The 18,446-nt window shown below is 40.4% G+C and overlaps 1 protein-coding gene across 1 annotated transcript in view; it reads left to right on the top strand.

Annotated features, from left to right (window-relative positions):
- The window catches only part of aacs (acetoacetyl-CoA synthetase), a 152,591-nt gene that overhangs the window by 88,217 nt on the left and 45,928 nt on the right, over positions 1 to 18,446 (top strand). Inside the window, exons 9-10 of the mRNA XM_060844006.1 lie at positions 1,836 to 1,916; positions 3,886 to 4,010. Coding sequence (XP_060699989.1) covers positions 1,836 to 1,916; positions 3,886 to 4,010 — 206 coding nt within the window. The remainder of the gene's footprint in view (positions 1 to 1,835; positions 1,917 to 3,885; positions 4,011 to 18,446) is intronic.

Here is an 18,446-nt window from a genome sequence, read left to right as displayed (position 1 = left end):
CCTTTCTTGAAATAATGTATTATCCATAAATTCCAGGTGAGCTGAAAGGCAGTTTGTGATCATTCTTCTGTTTAGTCTGCATTAGTGTGGTACAGCTGTTATTGTTGTTGCCAGACAGTTGATTCATTGATTTACATTTAGGCAAGAGACTAGGTCAGTTTGAGAATTGGTCATTAGCTGTAACCTGACTGAATGTTGAGCTGTTAATCATTATTAGCAGTCCCTGCACTTCCCAGTTTGTCGGGTGTTTTAAAGGATGCTGTGTTTTGTAGAGAGGCGTGCACCACCAGGGGGCAGTCGTGTTGCACCATTATACAATGCCACACCAAGGCTAAGTGTGAACATGATTGAAGAAAGCCTTTACAATTTTGTTACTTATATTTTAGAGAGAAAAATCCCATCATTTAATTCAGTTCGCTCTAATGTTGAGTTTAAGTAGAAATAAACTTTCTTAGAATTATGTATCGAGTGTTTGCATTTTATAAGTGGCAACTGCAATTTCCACTTATAGCAAGATTCTTGTTTTGTACTTTTAAAATCGACAATTTTACAAATAATTTTGGGAGATGTTGCTTCCAAAAAATAATTATTAATGCAAGATGACTTATGCAGGGGTAATTTTCACTGTCATAGGTACCTTGAACTTAAATCTCTAGGTTGCTAGACTGTTACAATGTGAGATATGGAATTCAAATATTTGTGAGCTATTCATGACTATCCTGCTATCTTTATCCGTTCTGACCCACAGTGGTGATTTCAGTGTGACCGAACAACTGATGCTTGAGGCCTGGTGAAACATAGCTTCAGAGCAACTACAACTGAACAATAAGTGTCCCATACCCACATTCTACAAACCATTAAGAGGCAGCCAGCACACTTTTTAGCTGGTGAAAAGTTGGTGACAATTAAATTATGGTTTCCCTGATCTTTGTTGATCTCCTGCCCTCTCTTTCAATTACTGGGTAAAGATGGCACTGAATATATGCTGCACACATTTCCTCCAAATTTATCAGTTGTAGGTAATGATTTGTCCTTTGTAAAGATGTAACATGTCAACAAATTTCGCTGTTTTAGTGTGGAAAATCTGCATCGCAGCTTTTCACATACTTGAGGCAATTTGTCACTCGCACTTCCTGAGCAGGTTGACGTTAAACTCCTAATGTAGTTAGCTTCCTTTCCATGAGAGTGCTTCAAATGCTGCACAGGATTGAGACTCCCAACTACTTATTGATCCATTGTTAGCCACAGGAGTTGGAGATGAGACCTCACTCACCTGATTGAGGGTGGATGAGATGTTGCCCCATGTTTTGGGGTTGTAGGGACCGTGGGCTTTGTCTGTTTGATGGAGTTGGGGAAAATGTGGGCACAGGGAGACAAGTGCACAAACGTATATTTGCAAGTGGGGTGGTGTGGGGAAGGAACAGCCTTTGCTTGCTTCAGCATTGGGTGTCCATCTGTGGCTGAGAGGCTGTTGTCTAGCATTTGCATTTAATAGTTTACGCAGTGTACCAGGCAGCATGACATTGTTTAGCCATTTTAAATCTACATGCAGTTCTTTAAGAGTGACTAAGGGACTACTGGGCCTCATCAATGTCTGTTTAGCACAGCAGTGCACCAACATATGGTGTCAATAAGAATGATGTGAGACTTCCCTCTCCATACAGTGGTGTGTCATTTCTCTTGTTCAGGCTATTGTATAAGTACATGAATAATTTCAAGTGTAAGATGGCTTAACACTTAACTGGAGTGTAACAGCAAGTGAGCACTGCAAGGACATGATATTACAGCCGCAAGTTCTAGCTATCGATGTCTCAAGAAGTATTATCTCTTCACAGGGCACGCTCATCCAGCATCTAAAGGAGCACATTCTCCATGGCAACATGAGCAGCAATGATGTCATTATCTACTACTCTACAGTAAGTGCGGATTATTGTGTGCATAAATAACGTACAGAATGGGAAGCTGCACCACCTTCTCTGTTGTAGCAGCATAAATAAATCTCTGCGCTTGTCAACGCTTGTCATTTCATTTACATAACCGAGGGCAGCTAGGGCCTTTCTGTAAAACACAAATGATTATACTTGAATTTGTTATCGTTTCATTTGGGTTGGGGTGGGGAAAGAGCTTCAATTGACCATGAAATTAAAAGAGCAGTGTAACACAGCTATCGTCATTGTGTTTTCTGCTCACCTCCTGTTATTGTCAGTGACTACCTTAGGCATCACCTGTATGCACAGCAGTGGTGTCCATTTTCGGACTTTGTTCTTGCATTCAATGGTAGTTGGTGGTCTAGTGGTAATGTTGCTGGACTGTTAATCCAGAGACCCAGTTAATGTTTTGGGGACCTCGTTTCAAATCTTGGCACAGCAGATGGTGAAATATGAACTCAATAATACTCTGGAAGTGAGAGTCAGGAAAAACCTATCTGTTCACTAATGACCTTCAGGGAAGGAAATGCTGCCATCCTGACCTGGTCTGGACTCCAGGCACACAGCAATATGATTCTTAACTGCCATCTGGGGCAATTAGGAATGAGCAATAAATATTGGCCTCGCCAGTGATGCTCATCCCATGAATAAGTGAGTTAGAAAAAAAATCACTTTTATATCTGAGGTCATAAAATGCTGTTTACTGCTTGCACCCAATGTTACTTTTTGTACATTTTGTTTTAGTCTGCTGCTCCTTTTCTTTCCTCCATCCCTCTTTCTTTACATTGACCCTCTGATTTGATCCATTCAGAGCCTAGTTGTCTGACTATCCATTCACATGTGCGTGCTGACAGTTCTGGCATTGACCTGGATCGTTCTTGTGGTGACTGGAACTTGCGTGAATTGATGATCCAAGAGGATTTGTCCAATTTCGTCCTGCCCTGAAAATCGGATGCCTTGCTGCAGTAGGAGCGTTGTATCCCCTGTCTTGGTCCCAATTTCTTCTTGCTGGGTTATGTTGTTTTCCTGTCATTTTTTAACTCCCCAGCCCCACTGTATTTTTTTTCTTTCACTTGCTCCTGAGATCTTGCCAACCAGTGAACCTTCTTCACCATGCATGAAATATGGGTTACAAATTCCTCTAAGGAAAATGCACAATCTCAACACTATTTATCCCATCCCTGATAGGAGTTGGAAATGTTTAAGTGTGGAAGGGCACTTGCCACTTCTGTGGCTATATCCACCATCGAGTTCATGAATTCCCGTGGAGGTGAGATCCTTGGCTGATCTGAGAATGTTGTTCTATTGTTACATACGTGGATGTAACAAGCTGGTATACCCCAATGGAGCAGCGGTTTACTCTGTATGTGACTTAGAATTTGCCACAAGTTAATCCACATCTTTGTCTGAGCATCCAAGCCACCGCAGTTCAAAAGCTGGTCATTGTTAATCTCAGATTTTATTCTTGTACAAAGTTCAACATGCAATATGACTGATGAGTGAACCTTTATAACTTATTTCACTAAAGGTTTACTTGAATCCGCACCCCCACCCCTGACCCCAGTTGCTTGATGTTGTGGTAAACTGATCTTTACCTTTCTCTTCATGAATAGCAGCCATTCCCATGATATACTTGATGGTGTAATTGTTTCATGAATTCCCAATTTTGTTTTTGCAATCTTTATTCCTCTTTCTTCCTGTCTTGCCTCCTCTGAAATGAAAGCAAGAATAGGCCATTTGATAATATTTATTGTAATTTAAATGCAAGTTGCACTGTAAATGCAAAATGTTGGTCTTTGTGACCTGTTCCTCTGCAGTTTTTATCTGATGTTGCACTCATCCATGAAACCAGTGGTACCAAGTTTGGGAATCGCTCATGTTTCTAGTTGCACCTTTACTAATTATGTCACCTGACTGTTGAATGAAGCTGCATTTTTTTTCCCACTGTCTTTTCCAGATTGGCTGGATGATGTGGAACTGGCTTTTATCAGCTCTTGCTACAGGGGCCTCCATTGTCCTGTATGATGGCTCTCCACTTGTTCCTTCCCCAAATGTTCTGTGGGACTTGGTTGACAAGCTTGGGTAAGATGTTGTTTCTCTGTGACAACACACAACAATGTAAAGGGGAGGGTTGAAATAGATCAGAATAATGCAAGATGAGGAGAAATTCATTCACCCAGAGGGTGGTGAGCCTGTGGAATTCTTTGTCAGAGAAAGGAGTTGAATGCAAAGCAATGAATTCCTTCATGCAGGAGTTAAATTTAGGTCTTGAGGCTAAAGGGATCAAAGAGAATGGGGAGACAGTGGGAACCGGGGACTGAGTTGAATGACCAACCAGGATCAGATTAAATGAGAGAACAGGCATGATGGGTTGAATGTCTACCCTGTGCTTAGTCTGTGTTTTGACTAAGTTATGAAGATTAAAATGGCTTTCATATCCTATACCTGATACATCAAGCAGAAATACAGAAAGCGCATCCAATGTTCATTAATTTGAGCTCAGAACTAATTAAAGTGCTTTCTGATGGATTTTGGATGCAGTGCAATGAATGCTGCCTGGCATTAAATGTAACTCCAATACAACCAAGTACATGTCGTAAAGTATGCTTTATATTACGTGAACATGCATTTACAGTTCTTGTTTAAAATAAGAGAAATTACATCAGTTCAATACATACTGTTTTTGTTTTCTTATTGCAAGCAATTTGACTTTGATAATCTTGCAACAAGATGTATCAAAAACTGCTAAGTAGTTGAAAGTAGAGCTTTCATGTAGATTTATTTTAATGGGACTAGAATGATTGTTCAGTTTGAGATTTTCTGAGACTGTATGAACAGGCAGGTGGTGTCACAGCACCCCCTATCTTCTCCAAGTGCAATTGCTATGAATCAAGCTCTTAAACTGTTTCAGACCAAAGCAAGAATTCAGCAACTTTTAGGTGTAAAAGGCCGATGTTTGAATTGATCAATTCACAAAATACCAATTAAAGGGGAAAACATTCATACTGCATGAATGGAGAGTGCTGATTAGTTAGGATATATATCATCCTATCAGCGAAATACATAAGCAAATAGCTATCAGCTATTTTGTTGATTTGAAACCTATGCAGTGTGTGTATATGTTGGACTGGCTGTGTATGAATACATGCACCTTCTAGTGTACACAAACGTGGACACTGAACCTGACTGACAATTTTAAATCAATTGTCAACATGGTTCTTCACACAGTCACGCTAAGTTGGTAGCTATAAGTAACATTCCTGATTAAAGGCTTGTGCCTAAAATGTCGACTCTCCTGCTCCTCTGATACTGCCTGACTTGCTGTATTCTTCCAGTGCCACATTTTCTGGCTCTGACTCCCCAGCTCTGCAGTCCTCACTTTCTCCCAGCCACAAGTGACAGTCATTTCCAGATTCATTACTCAGGGAAATGCCCTTAGAAATCAGAGTCATTGTACCAGACTTAAACAAAGTCTGACATTTAACTGCCATTCACCACGAATGGGTGCATTCTACATGGCAACACCTTTGTCAACTCATCAGCGTTCTCCTTTTCTGTACTCCAAATTTTTTTTCCCTTTTTTTGGATGATTGTTGAAAAATGTCCTGAAGAGTACGTGATGAAATGCTTTGACAATGTTTTTTTTCTCAGCAATACTCAAAATTCTAAAGTAGCAAACAGCTATTTCTAAGCTTGTTATTCTCCATCCAAATTTGACTAAAGGAGTGTAATAGCAATTTGTAATTTACATGTTAATTCTGATGCTGATATGTGGATTGTTCCCAGCCAAATCCCTTTTGTATTTTCAAGAAAATCGAATGCATGATTGTCTCTCTTGTGGCTGCAAATGTGTTTAGTTCATGATGAGACGACTGCATTTCGTATAGTGAATTAAGTTCTCGTGTATTTTAATGGGCGTCGTTGGAAGCTGACAGCTCCTAGCAGATTTGCAGAGCTTTTCCTGAGACAAATACCTTTAATCATAACTAGTTGATGTTGGTGTAAATTTGAAGCCAATAACACAAATCGTTTTGAAAATGCGTTGATTTTACAGTTGTTCTCTCGAATCATTTAGCCCATTTTCTCCTAATGTTTTATGACTTCGTTAAAATACTCCAGGTGTTATGTTTGTCAAATTGTTGCTTGGAGGAAGCGTAGGGTATGAGATTTTGCATAGAGGCATTGATTGCAATATTTAATACCTTTTCAAATTAACTGAGTGTGATGTCTGGTAGCATGTCTATTTTAGAAACCCTAGTTTTCTGCATGCTAAACTCTTGTATGCTGCTGATATGCTTTAAAAATAGCAACCTCATTTCATTTTTATGTATCATTAATATGAATGCTAGGGGCTTTGCCCAGCTTATCCAATTAATGTTTTTCTGGTGGTGTAAATGTGAACTGTTGCACAAATGAATTGTTTTTAAAGTGAAAAGTTAGTTTTTGGTGTCTTTCAAATAATTAAAATATTATAGCAATTATAATTCAACTAATTAGATGAATATTAGCTATCAGTGGACATGAATGGTTGAGCAAGTAAGGTTGTTGAAGGAGCTCAGGGAGTCATAATAGCCACCACCTATCTAAAAGACTAAGGTAATCGTGTAAAAATTGTATGTGACTATTAATTTGTCTTCAACAAAAAATAATTTTACAATAGTAAGGGAGGCTATGTTCAATTGATATACTATTAAAATCTTGACCAGTTACTTTTTAAAAATTGCATTTTAACATTTTGATGAATAACGTATCCAGGATAATAGTGTTTCAGGAAATAGCTTTGCTATGTCCTTCACCCATGAGTAGGAGAACAAATAGATTTTTTTTTAGACTAAGGATTGACAAGAATTGTATCATTATTTAGAAGACAAACTATGATGTTAGTGATTGGGGTATGGTAGAAGAGAGAAATAGAGCAGTCTAACACTTGACACTACTGCCTTTGACCAAGCTAATAAAGGTTTAAGTATCATCCTTCAACAGAACCCTTGTTGAATAGGAAACACTAAATTGTTGCAGCTTGTTGCCAAACTATCTGTGTACCAGTGCTAACTTGTAGAACTGAAAGCTAATTTAAATAAGCTTCATTTTGAAGAAGGTTTGGAAAATGGTTAATTTTAACTTTTCATTGTAATACAATCACAAATACTTGAACATGAGACCATTAGAACATTAGAACTAGGAGTAGGAGGAGGCCATCTGAACCTTGAGCTTGCTCTGCCATTTAATAAGATCATAGCTGATCTTTTCATGGCCTCAGCTTCACTTACTCGTCCTCTCACCACAACCCTTATTTTTTTTTTGAACAGTAAAGGAATTATCTATCTTAGTTTATTGTGGAAGCCTCAACAACTTCCCTGGGCAGGGAATTCCATGAATTCACAACCCTCTGGGTGAAGAAGTTCTTTCTCAATTTAGGTCTTAAATCTGCTCCCTGTAATTTTGAGGTGATGCTCTCTTGTCCTAATTTCACCTGCCAGTAGAAACATCCTCTCTACTTCTATCTTATCTATACCTTCATAATTTTATATGTTTCTGTAAGAACCCCTCCTTTCTCTTAAATTCCAATGAATATAATCCCAGTCTACTCAGTCTCTTCTCATAAGCCAACCCCCTCAACTGCCCTGTGAAACTCCTCTGCACCCCCTCCAGTGCCAGTACATTCTTTCTCAAAAATGCATGCAGCACTTCAGGTGAGGCCTCCCCAACACCCTATATAGCTGCAACATAACCTCCCTGCTTTTAAACTCAATCCTTTCAGCAATGAAGGACAAAATTCTATTTGCTGCTTTAATTGCCTGTTGTACCTGCAGACCAACCCTCTGTGATTCATGCGCAAGGACACTGTGGTTCCTCTGCAGCAGCATTGAAAGCCGATCTAAATCTGTCTGATAGAGCTGACTTGTAGATATTGAAAGTTGATTTCAATGAGTTTCATTTTGAAGAGAGCTTGGAAAATTATTATTTATCTTAATTATTCGTTGTAATGCATTGTAATCATGAGTAGTGGGAAGCTGAGCTAAAACTGCTTTATGTCCATACTGCCACAGCCACCAGTTTATTGTTCCACTGTTCTATCCTTTTAATATGATTTTTATTTTTGCTTTTGTGAATTATTGATCTACAGTAATCATAAAATTGGAGTAGTTTGTTTTGCAAATTTAGATCACTTTCACTTAATGGAATGAATCTTGCAGACAAATAAAAGGTATGAGAAAAGTGACTTTCATTGCAGCGCAGGGGAAAAGTGCAGTGCCAATAAACTGGAATGCTTCTTTATGGCTGAGGCAATAAATTAAGCTCATATTGATATCAAGTGAAAATGGAGACTGTGCACTAGCTGTGGTAACCAGGCACTAGCTGTGGTAACCAGATACATAGGGCACTAAAATGCAGGCTGACTGTGTGTAAGGTAATATCTAAGGGACACTCTTTGGCATTGCCAAAAGACCAGGTGTTTGAGAGAGTGGGTGGGGGTAAAGGGGAGAGTGAGGAGGTGCAGTAGTGCTGTCTCATCTGTGAACTTAGAGCCACCAAGAGAAGTGCCCACACACACAAGTTGAAAGTCTTCCCTGCAGTGGCCTCACCAGCAGATTCCAAGTCATGAACAAAAACAGAAATTGCTGGAAAAGCTCAGGTCTGGCAGCATCTTTGGAGAGAAACCAGAGTGAACGTTCCGGGTTGAGTGACCCCTTCCCCAGAACAGAACTTTCTGTTGGTGCTGCCGGACCTGCGTTTCCACCAATTTCTGCTTTTGTTTCTGATTTAAGCATCTGCAATTTTTATTTGGCAGATTCCACATGCCTGCTTTATTTTTTTTTATAAAAAGGGACAAATGCTGCTTGCATGCCAAAAAACAGGATAAACATCCCATTTAGGGAACAAACACAGGAAATGCTGGACAAATCCAGCAGATTTGGTAGTGTCTGGGGAGAGAGGGAGCTAATGTTTCAAGTCCACTACAACCACCTCATCAGAGCTGAACACAAAATTTGGAGACGCCAGTGTTGGACTGGGATGTACAAAATTAAAAATCGCACAACACAAAGTTATAGTCAAACAAGTTTATTTGGGAGCACTAGCTTTCAAAGCGTAGCTCTTTCATCAGACAAAACCACCTGACGAAGGATCAGCGCTCTGAAAGTTAGTGCTTCCAAATGAATCTGTTGGACTATAACCTGGTGTGTGATTTTTAATTTTTGAACCCAAAATGTTTTTTTTTTCTTTATAGAAGCTGCCAGGCCTGCTGAGATTTTTCTAGCATTTTCTGTGTTTGTTTGAGATTTCCAGCATTTGAGGTAATTTTACTTTTATTTCTATCAATTTATGGATATGGCTAGGTTCTTCTTTTTAAAAAAAAACACACCCGGCAGCTGGTTGCCCTGCCAAAACGACATGAACCCAGAAAGCATGTCATTCTGCCTAATGGTGGTTGTCTCCATGAGTGGTTCTGAACAGAGCACATTGAGTTGATGTTTTTTTGTATTCATCAGCACATGAGTACTGATATGACATATTTGTAATGGCAAGCTTAGATTTTATTTTCCTATTAGTGTCCTTTCGGAAGCTTCAGGAAACTATGCTTTATCATTCAGAATAGACTAACAAGATTTACTGCTCCTCGGATGCTGCCTGAACTGCTGTGATCTTCCAGCACCACTAATCCAGAATCTGGTTTCCAGCATCTGCAGTCATTGTTTTTACCTAACAAGATATTAAGAGACCGGCAAGAATCAATTGACTTCTGCAAATTCACTGATTTTTCTGCAATAAGGCCAAATGCGTGAACTATTCTTTTGCTACAACCTGTAAATGTGCACTAGTCTCTCGAACTGCACCTTTCTTTGTGTTTTTATTATGTTATTAGCAGAGTAGATGAGGGGAAGCTACAGGAAATGGTGTGTACCGATTTCTCGTTGGCTTTCAAAAAGGCCCCCATACAGGAGGCCATTCAGCAAAATAGTGCACATTGGGAAAAGGGAGATATACTAGTAAGGATTGAGGATTTTTTTAATGGAAAGAAAACAGTCAAAATAAATGATTCATTCTCAGATTGGCAGGCTGTGACTAGTGGGGGGGTGGGGTGGGTGTAAGGATCTCTGCATGGGCCCTAGATCTCTCCGATCTATATTAATGATTTGGACATGAGGACCAATAATGATATTTCCATGTTTACAGCTGACTGAGTTGTAATGTGAATTGTGAGGTGGTTTCAAGGGAATTTGGACACTTTGAGTGAATTTGTGTCATGTGAAGTTGTCAACTTTTGTAGTTAGAATGGAGGTGTAGATCCTCTCTTTAAATATTTGAGAAGTTGGGCAATTTTAAATTTCAAAATGACTTGAATGTCCTTGAATCATAACTCACTGAAAGCTAACATGCAGATGCAGCAAACAATCATGAAAGCAAATGAAGATCACATCGTCACAGTGGCTTCGTGATTAGCACTGCTGCCTCACAGCGCCAGGGACACTGGTATGGTTCCAGCCTTGGGTGACTGCCTGTGTGGAGTATGCACATTCTCCCCATGTCCGTGTGGGTTTCCTCTGGGTGCTCTGGTATCCTCCCACAATCCAAACATGTGCGAGTTATGTGAATTGGCCATGATAATTGCCATAGGTTATTGAGTCAGGGGTAAGCGTAGGTTAGGGGAATGGGTCTGGGTGGGTTGCTGTTCGGAGAGTAATTGTGAACTTATTGGGCCGAAGGGCCTGTTTCCACAGTGTAGGGATTCTAATTCAAATACAGTCTTGCTTCGGTAGTATTGAACTTTATTGAGACTGCTCCTGCAGTATTGTGACATTTTTGGTTCTCTTACCCAAGGAATGGCATACTTGCCATAGAGGGGATGTAACAAATGGTCACCAGACTAATTACAATGATGGGCAGGAGAATCGACGTTTCGGAATCTGATGAAGGGCTTTTGCTCAAAACGTCAATTCTCCTGCTCCTCGGATGCTGCCTGACCTGCTGTGCTTTTCCAGCACCACACTCTCGACTCTAATCTTCAGAATCTGCAGTCCTCATTTTTGCCTAATTACAATGAGGAGATATGGAAGAGACTGGGCCTGGATTGTCTAAGATTTAGGAAAATGAGAGGTGACTTCATTGAAACTTAGAAAATTCCTAAATGGCTAGACAGAATAGATACAAGAATTGTTATTGTGGCGGGGATATCTAGAACCAGGGGAGACTATCTCATCACAAAGGGGAAGGTCCTTTTAAGACTAAAATGAGAAGGAATTTCTTAACTGTGAATGATGAATCTTTGCAATTGTGCACCTGAGATGGCTTTGGAAGCTTAGCCCTTGTTAATGTTCAAGATGGAGATCAATAGATTGCTAGAATATAAGGTAAAATAGACAAATAGGTTGCTGAAGCTTTTCATTGAGCTATCTCCATTTTGTTAATATTCAAGGTCTGTATTAGCAAACGACCCTGGAGTTATAATCAGCAGTAGCAAAACTGATGTCACTGGGAATCAATGGAATATATTCTGCTGGTTGACATTATACCTGGCATGGGGGAAGGTGGTTTCAGTTGTTTTGAGGCCAATTGTCTTGGTTCCAGGACAACTCTGCAAGAGTTCTTCAGGTAGTTTCCAAGGCCTAATCATAATCCACTGCTTCATCAATGGAGCTTCCCTTCAACATTAAGTCAGAAATAGAGAAGTTCACTGATGATGGCATGATGTTTAATACTATTTATGGCTTCTTCATGCTGAAACAGTGTGTCTTAATGTGTAGCAAGACCAGGATAACATTCAGGCTTGGGCTGATAAATAGCAAGTGCCAGACAATGACAATCTCCAGCAAAGGAGAACCTAATAATCACTCCTTGACATTCAATGGCATTTCATAATTGAATCCTTCACTGTTAAAATCCTGTAGGTTACTATTGACCAGAAACTGATTTGGATCTGCCATGTAAACACTGTGCCTAGATGAGTTGGACAGAGGCTGGGAATTTTGCAGAGAGTGACTTGTCAACTGATTCACCTATCAGAGAGGGGAAAGATATAAAAGAAACCTAAGGGGCAACTTTTTCACACAGAGTGTTAAGTGTATGGAATGAGCTACCAGAGGAAGTGGTGGAGGCTGGTACAATTGCACAATTGCTGGCACAATTTAAAAAGCATTTGGATGAGTATATGAATAGGAAGGGTTTGGAGGGATATGGGCCGGGTTTTGGCAGGTGGGACTAGATTGGGTTGGGATATCTGGTCGGCATGGACAGGTTGGACCAAAGGGTCTGTTTCAGTGCTGTACATCTCCATGACTCTGTCTACAAGGTAAAAGGCAGGAGTGTGATAGAATACTTTCACTTAGTTGGATGAGTGTCTATACAACAATGTTCAAGAAGTTGGACACCATCCAGGTAAAAAGCAGTCTGTTTGCTGGGAGTCCTGTCCAACAACTAAAATGTTAGTAGTGGCAGCAGTATGTACCATAGGTGGGAAGTATTGCAGCAACTCGCAAAGGTTCCTTTCACTGCACCTTCCAAAATATTAATCTACGTCACAGAGAAGGTAAAGGCCCATAAATGCATGGGGAACTCCAGTGCTTGTGCCTTCCATTCTGTGAAAGGATCACTGGCCCCAAAGTGTTAACTTTGATTTCTCTCTATCAGGTGCTGGCAGACCTGCTAAGCTTTTCTAGCAATTTCTCTTTTTACCAATGCCTGTGAGTTTTTCTCCAAGATGCAAGAAACTATATTATTGTTCCTTATTTGTTGCTGGATTATGATCATAGAATTCTTTCCCTAGCAGAATAGTGAGGGTGAAAGTGGATACTGCAGATGCTGGAGATTAAAGTCAAGATTAGAGTGGTGCTGGAAAAGCACAGCAGGTCAGGCAGCACCCGAGGAGCAAGAAAATCAATGTTTCAGGCAAAAGACCTTCATCAGGAGTGAGGCTGGGAGCCTCTGGGATGGAGAGATAAATGGGAGGGAGTTGGGGCTGGGAGGGGGGAAGGTACCTGAAAGTGCAATAGCTGGTTGAGGATGTGGCTGAAGAGCTTCAGGGCAGAGGAGATGACCTGGGGGTTGCAGTGTGTGTGTGTGTGTGAGAGAGAGACTTACTGAGATCCTTGTAGAGAGAGGAGGAAAACTTCTTCAAGGTAGGCTCCTAGCCTTATTCCTGATGGAGGGCTTCTGTCTGAAACATCAATTTTCCTGCTCCTGGAATACTGCCTCACCTGCTGTGCTTTTCCAGCACTACTCTGAGCTTGACTCTAATCTCCAGCATCTGGAGTACCCACTTTTGCCTAGATGATTTTAACCTTCCTGCACATCCTCTTTCAAGGATGCCTACCTTGACGTGTTCCGCCTCCCTCTACAAGGATCTCAGTGAGTCTCTCTCTCTCTCTCTCTCTGCAACCACCAGGTCACCTCCTCTGCCTTGAAGCTCTTCAGCCACGTCCTCAACCAACTATTGCACTCTCAGCTACCTTCCCACCACCCCATCCCCCCCCTCCCATCTATGTCTCCACCACCGACACTCCCAGGCTCCTTCCTGATGAAGTCAATTTTCTTGTTCTTTGGATGCTACCTGACCTGTTGTGCTTTTCCAGCACCACTCTAGCATTGTAAGGGTACCTGCATCAGATGGGTGTAACACTGAGATGTGAACTCTCCACACTTTCTTGAGCAGTTGGAGATTAGCAACAAATGCTGGCCATTCCAGCAGTGCCACAACCCAATTTAGAAAACAAAGTATACTTAGTTCCACAACTACAACAATGTTTAAGTCCAAAATGCTGTAAATAACCAGTCTTCAAGTTGTGGTGGTGCTTCAATAATTGTGTAATAACAAATCTTTTGAGACAAGGGGTCATGAGATAGCTTTGGCAAAAAGAATTAAGGAGAATCCAAAGGGTTTTTACAAATACGTTAAGGACGAAAGGGTAACTAGGGAGAGAATAGGGTCTCTCAAAGACCAACAAGGCGGTCTTTGTGTGGAGCTGCAGAAAATGGGGGAGATACTAAATGAATATTTTGCATCAGTATTTACTGTGGAAAAGAACATGGAAGAGATAGAATGTAGGGAAATAGATGGGGTGACATATTGCAAAATGTCCCTATTACAGAGGAGGAAGTGCTGGATGTTTTGAAACGCATAAAGATGGATATATCCCTGGACCTGATCGGGTATACCCTAGAACTCTGTGGGAAGTTAGAGAAGTGATTGCTGGGCCTCTTGCTGAGATATTTATATCGTCAATAGTTACAGGTGAGGTGCCGGAAGACTGCAGGTTAGCTAAGTGGTGCCACTACTTAAGAAGGGTGGTAAGGACAAGCCAGGGAACTATAGACCAGTGAACCTGATGTCGGTGCTGGGCAAGTTGTTGGAGGGAATCCTGAGGGACAGGATGTACATGTATTTGGAAAGGCAAGGACTGATTAGGGAGAGTCAGCATGACTTTTTGCATGGGAAATCATGTCTCACAAACTTGATTGAGTTTTTTGAAAAAGCAACAAAGAAAATAGATGAGGGCAGAGTGGTAGATGTCAATAAATGGACTTCGGTAAGGCGTTTGACAAGGTACCCCATGGGAGACTGGTTAGCAAGGTTAGATCTCATGGAATACAGGGAATACTTGGCATTTGGATACAGAAGTGGCTCACAGGTAGAAGAGAGGGTGGTGGTGGTGGTAGTGGTGGTGGAGGTGGAGGCCTATGAGCAGTGGAGTGCCACGAGGATCGGGCTGGGTCCTCTACTTTTTGTCATTTATATGGAATGTGAGCATAAAAAGTACAGTTAGTAAGTTTGCAGATGACCCCAAATTGGAGGTGAAGTGGGCAGCAAAGAAAATTACCTCTGATTACAACAGGATCTTGATCAGATGGGCCAATGGGCTGAGAAGTGGCAGATGGAGTTTAATTCGGATAAATGCGAGGTGCTGCATTTTAGGAAAGCAAATCTTAGCAGGACTTGTACACTTAATGGTAAGGTCCTAGGGAGAGTTGCTGAACAAAGAGACCTTGGAGTGCAGGTTCATAGCTCCTTGAAAGTGGAGTCACAGGTAGATAGGACAGTGAAGAAGGGGTTTGGTATGTTTTCCTTTATTGGTCAGAGTATTGAGTACAGGAGTTGGGAGGTCATGTTGCGGCTGTACAGGACATTGGTTAGGCCACTGTTGGAATATTGTGTGCAGTTCTGGTCTCCTTCCTATTGGAAAGATGTTATGAAACTTGAAAGGGTTCAGAAAAGATTTACAAGGATGTTGCCAGAGTTGGAGGATTTGAGCTACAGGGAGAGGCTGAACAGGCTGGAGCTGTTTTTTCTCTGGAGCGTCAGAGGCGGAGGAGTGACCTTATAGAGGTTTATAAAATGATGAGGGGCATGGATAGGATAAATAGACAGTCTTTTCCCTGGAGTTGGGGAGTCCAGAACTAGAGGGCGTAAGTTTGGGGTGAGGGGAAAGACATAAAAGAGACCTAAGGAGCAACTTTTTCACACAGAGGGTGGTACGAGTATGGAATGAGCTACCAGAGGAAGTGGTGGAGGCTGGTACAATTGCAACATTTACAAGGCATTTGGATGGGTATGTGAATAGGAAGGGTTTGGAGGGATATGGGCCGGGTGCTGGCAGGTGGGACTAGATTGGGTTGGGATATCTGGTCGGCATGGACAGTTGGACTGAAGGGTCTGTTTCCGTGCTGTACATCTCTGACTCTATAATTGATATTTTACCCAGAGATTTTATGGTATGAATATGTCTGGGAGTAATACAAGACTTTGAGCAAAATACATCACTTCGTTTATATATTGTGGCTTAATGGAAAATAAGGTTTAGCTTGTGTAATAAATCTGTAATGCATATTGATGTATTTGTGGCAAAATTTTGTTTTTGTAGATTCATACAATCACATGGGTAAGGCAAAGGAACAGTTACATAGCTAATTCCATCAATAATGTCTACCTTATCCATTGGAAAGTAACATCCAGAATTAGCATTGCATGTGAATAGACTAAAGAATTTAAAAAATTGCAGATGCTGAAGATCTGAAATAAAAATAGAAAATGCTGAAGAAATTCTAGTTTTGAAGAAGGTTCATCAGACTCAAAACATTAATTCCGCTTTCTCTCCACAGATAATGCCAGATCTACTGAGTTTCTCCAGCAATTTCTATTTTTGTTATAGGCTAATGAAGGTGACTGGTGTTTGATTAATAGGGAAAATACTAATGTTCATCAGTTAGTACGAAGAACTCGGCATAAGTTTCACTGCGATGCTATACACTGCCAAATCCGTTTGCTTATTATCTGCAGGTTTAAATGGAATCTGTTTTATTGAGGGAAGCCTGTACACCTGTGTGATACTGTGTCATACAATTTGACATTGTATGTTTGCCTTTTTTTTACACTTAATTGAAGGTAGTGAACCAACTTGAAGGGAAATGCCAGTACATGTTGAACTTCTAATAAGTGAGGATTTGGATTGAAGGATCTAAAGTTACGTATCTGATTGAAACCTGATACTTCAGTGTGGTCCTGGTCAGATAATTTATAAGGGTGGAAAATATTGCCTCTTATTCCTTTCAATCTATTTATTCCCTTTTTTTGTGGTTAATTTCTTGTAATTTTGATAATAAGGAAATTATTGAATTTCTGCCTTACTATGAAAGACTTCTTTAAGAAGTCAAGCCTATCTATTTTGAATACATTGACAGTAACACTCGGTAAGGTTATAATTGGCGAAAGTGAGGACTGCAGATGTTGGAGATCAGTGTCAAGATTAGAGTGGTGCTGGAAAAGCACTGAGGTTCAGGCTGTATCCGAGGAGCAGGAAAATTGGCGTTTCGGGCAAAAGCCCTTCGTCAGGAATGCCGTTCCTGATGACGGGCTTTTGCCTGAAACGTAGATTTTCCTGCTTCTCGGATGCTGCCTGACCTGCTGTGCTTTTTGAGCACCATTCTAGTACAGTTATAATCTTAGTCAAGATTAATCTCAAGATTTGTTTGCACACTTCATGTTACTATCTAAGTTTGAACAACAGTGTACAATATCATTCCAGTTTTCAGATGAAAAGAATTGGTACTTTTTCCCAGCATCTTGATGCTCCATTTTAAAGGGCTGTGTTATGTTCCTTGTCGAGATCAGTAATCCTTTTTTTAAAAGATGAAAGGAACCCCTCTGGACAACTTTTTCACTTTTTAAAGACTTTTTCCTGTAACGAATGAACTAATTAATGTTGAAATAAAGGATCAAGAATATTTCAAATTTTAAAAAGTATGTTTCACTTTAAATAGTTTGTACAACAGAGATCTATCTCTGAGTTACAAATGCTCACATGACATTTTTACAAAGTTGGACCATGTACAAAAACTGTCTTCCCCACTTTCCCCTTGTTAGTGGAATTTCTCACTTCCGATCCAATTGTTTTCAGTTCTGTAGTCACATTTAGCTGTTGTTTCATCCAAAGTCACCAGACATAGCTACGAGACGCCCCTGTCGGCTTGTGACAGTCTTGATTACACAGAATGCCTAGAGACTCCCTTCTCTGACCATTTAAATGGTCCATTGGGCAAAAACTGAGACTGCAACAACAGGTCTTGTTCAGTCCACAATCCATCACTCTGCCTGTCTTCTGCTCTCTGCTCTTTTCGATTTCAACAGTATAACAAGCAGTTTTTGCTCTATTCTGGCCTTCCAAGCAATATTCTGGTTCCAAACGCAAGATATGTTTGCGGTCTGCCAAACAAAGAACTGTTCTGTTCACACCTCAGTGTGTTTGAATTGCCAAGCAGACAACATTGGTTCAATTCATTGTAATTAATTTAATATTGACCCTTTGCTTCATAGTTGTTCATCCTGATGACAATCCTAGGTCATGTGGGCACAAGTTCACATTTAATGATGTCAAAATCTGGAAACCAATTATCCCTTCTTCAGAATACTCCCTTAACTCTACTTCTGTCCACACTTGTTGCCAGACCTGCTGAGTTTCTCCTCCAACCGTAGTTGTGTGTTTTATTGTACTTTAAAGGGATATTGCACAGAAAGAGTTACTTCCGAAAACACGTGGATCATCACAAATGAAGGCTGAAAACTGTTCCCACCATCCATCCATTTTATGGTATAAATAAAATTAGAAAAATAAAACTTAAACATTTTAGTTTTCCATAGTCATAAGTATCTTACATAAAGTTAGGACACTTCAGAAGGTAAATTCTTAATTTTGCAGGATCTGTGCTCAATATTTCTTTTTCTTTTCCCTGCAAAGTTCATTGTAAAGGTACCAGAAGTTTGGGACTGTGATGGCAAAATGATGTCAAAGCCTATGACAGGAAACAGGCTGCTACTGACTCATACATTCTTAATTCATGTGTTAGTACAGAAAATGCATTTTGTTCCAAGAAAACCTGGCCTCTCCTTTTCTAGTGTGTAAAGCGTGAAGTGGTTTTGTGTGGAGTATTGTTTCTGATAGTCAGATTGTGCTTGTGAAGAGATATTTACTTGTAGCATAAAGAACGTCCAATCACTTGGATAAGAAAGTGGAGATTCACCTGAAGCAC

Source organism: Hemiscyllium ocellatum, chromosome 24 (assembly GCF_020745735.1).
Source record: "Hemiscyllium ocellatum isolate sHemOce1 chromosome 24, sHemOce1.pat.X.cur, whole genome shotgun sequence".
Lineage (NCBI taxonomy): Eukaryota > Metazoa > Chordata > Chondrichthyes > Orectolobiformes > Hemiscylliidae > Hemiscyllium > Hemiscyllium ocellatum.
Note: the sequence above shows the minus strand (reverse complement) of the source record. Positions and strands in the feature narration are given on the sequence as shown.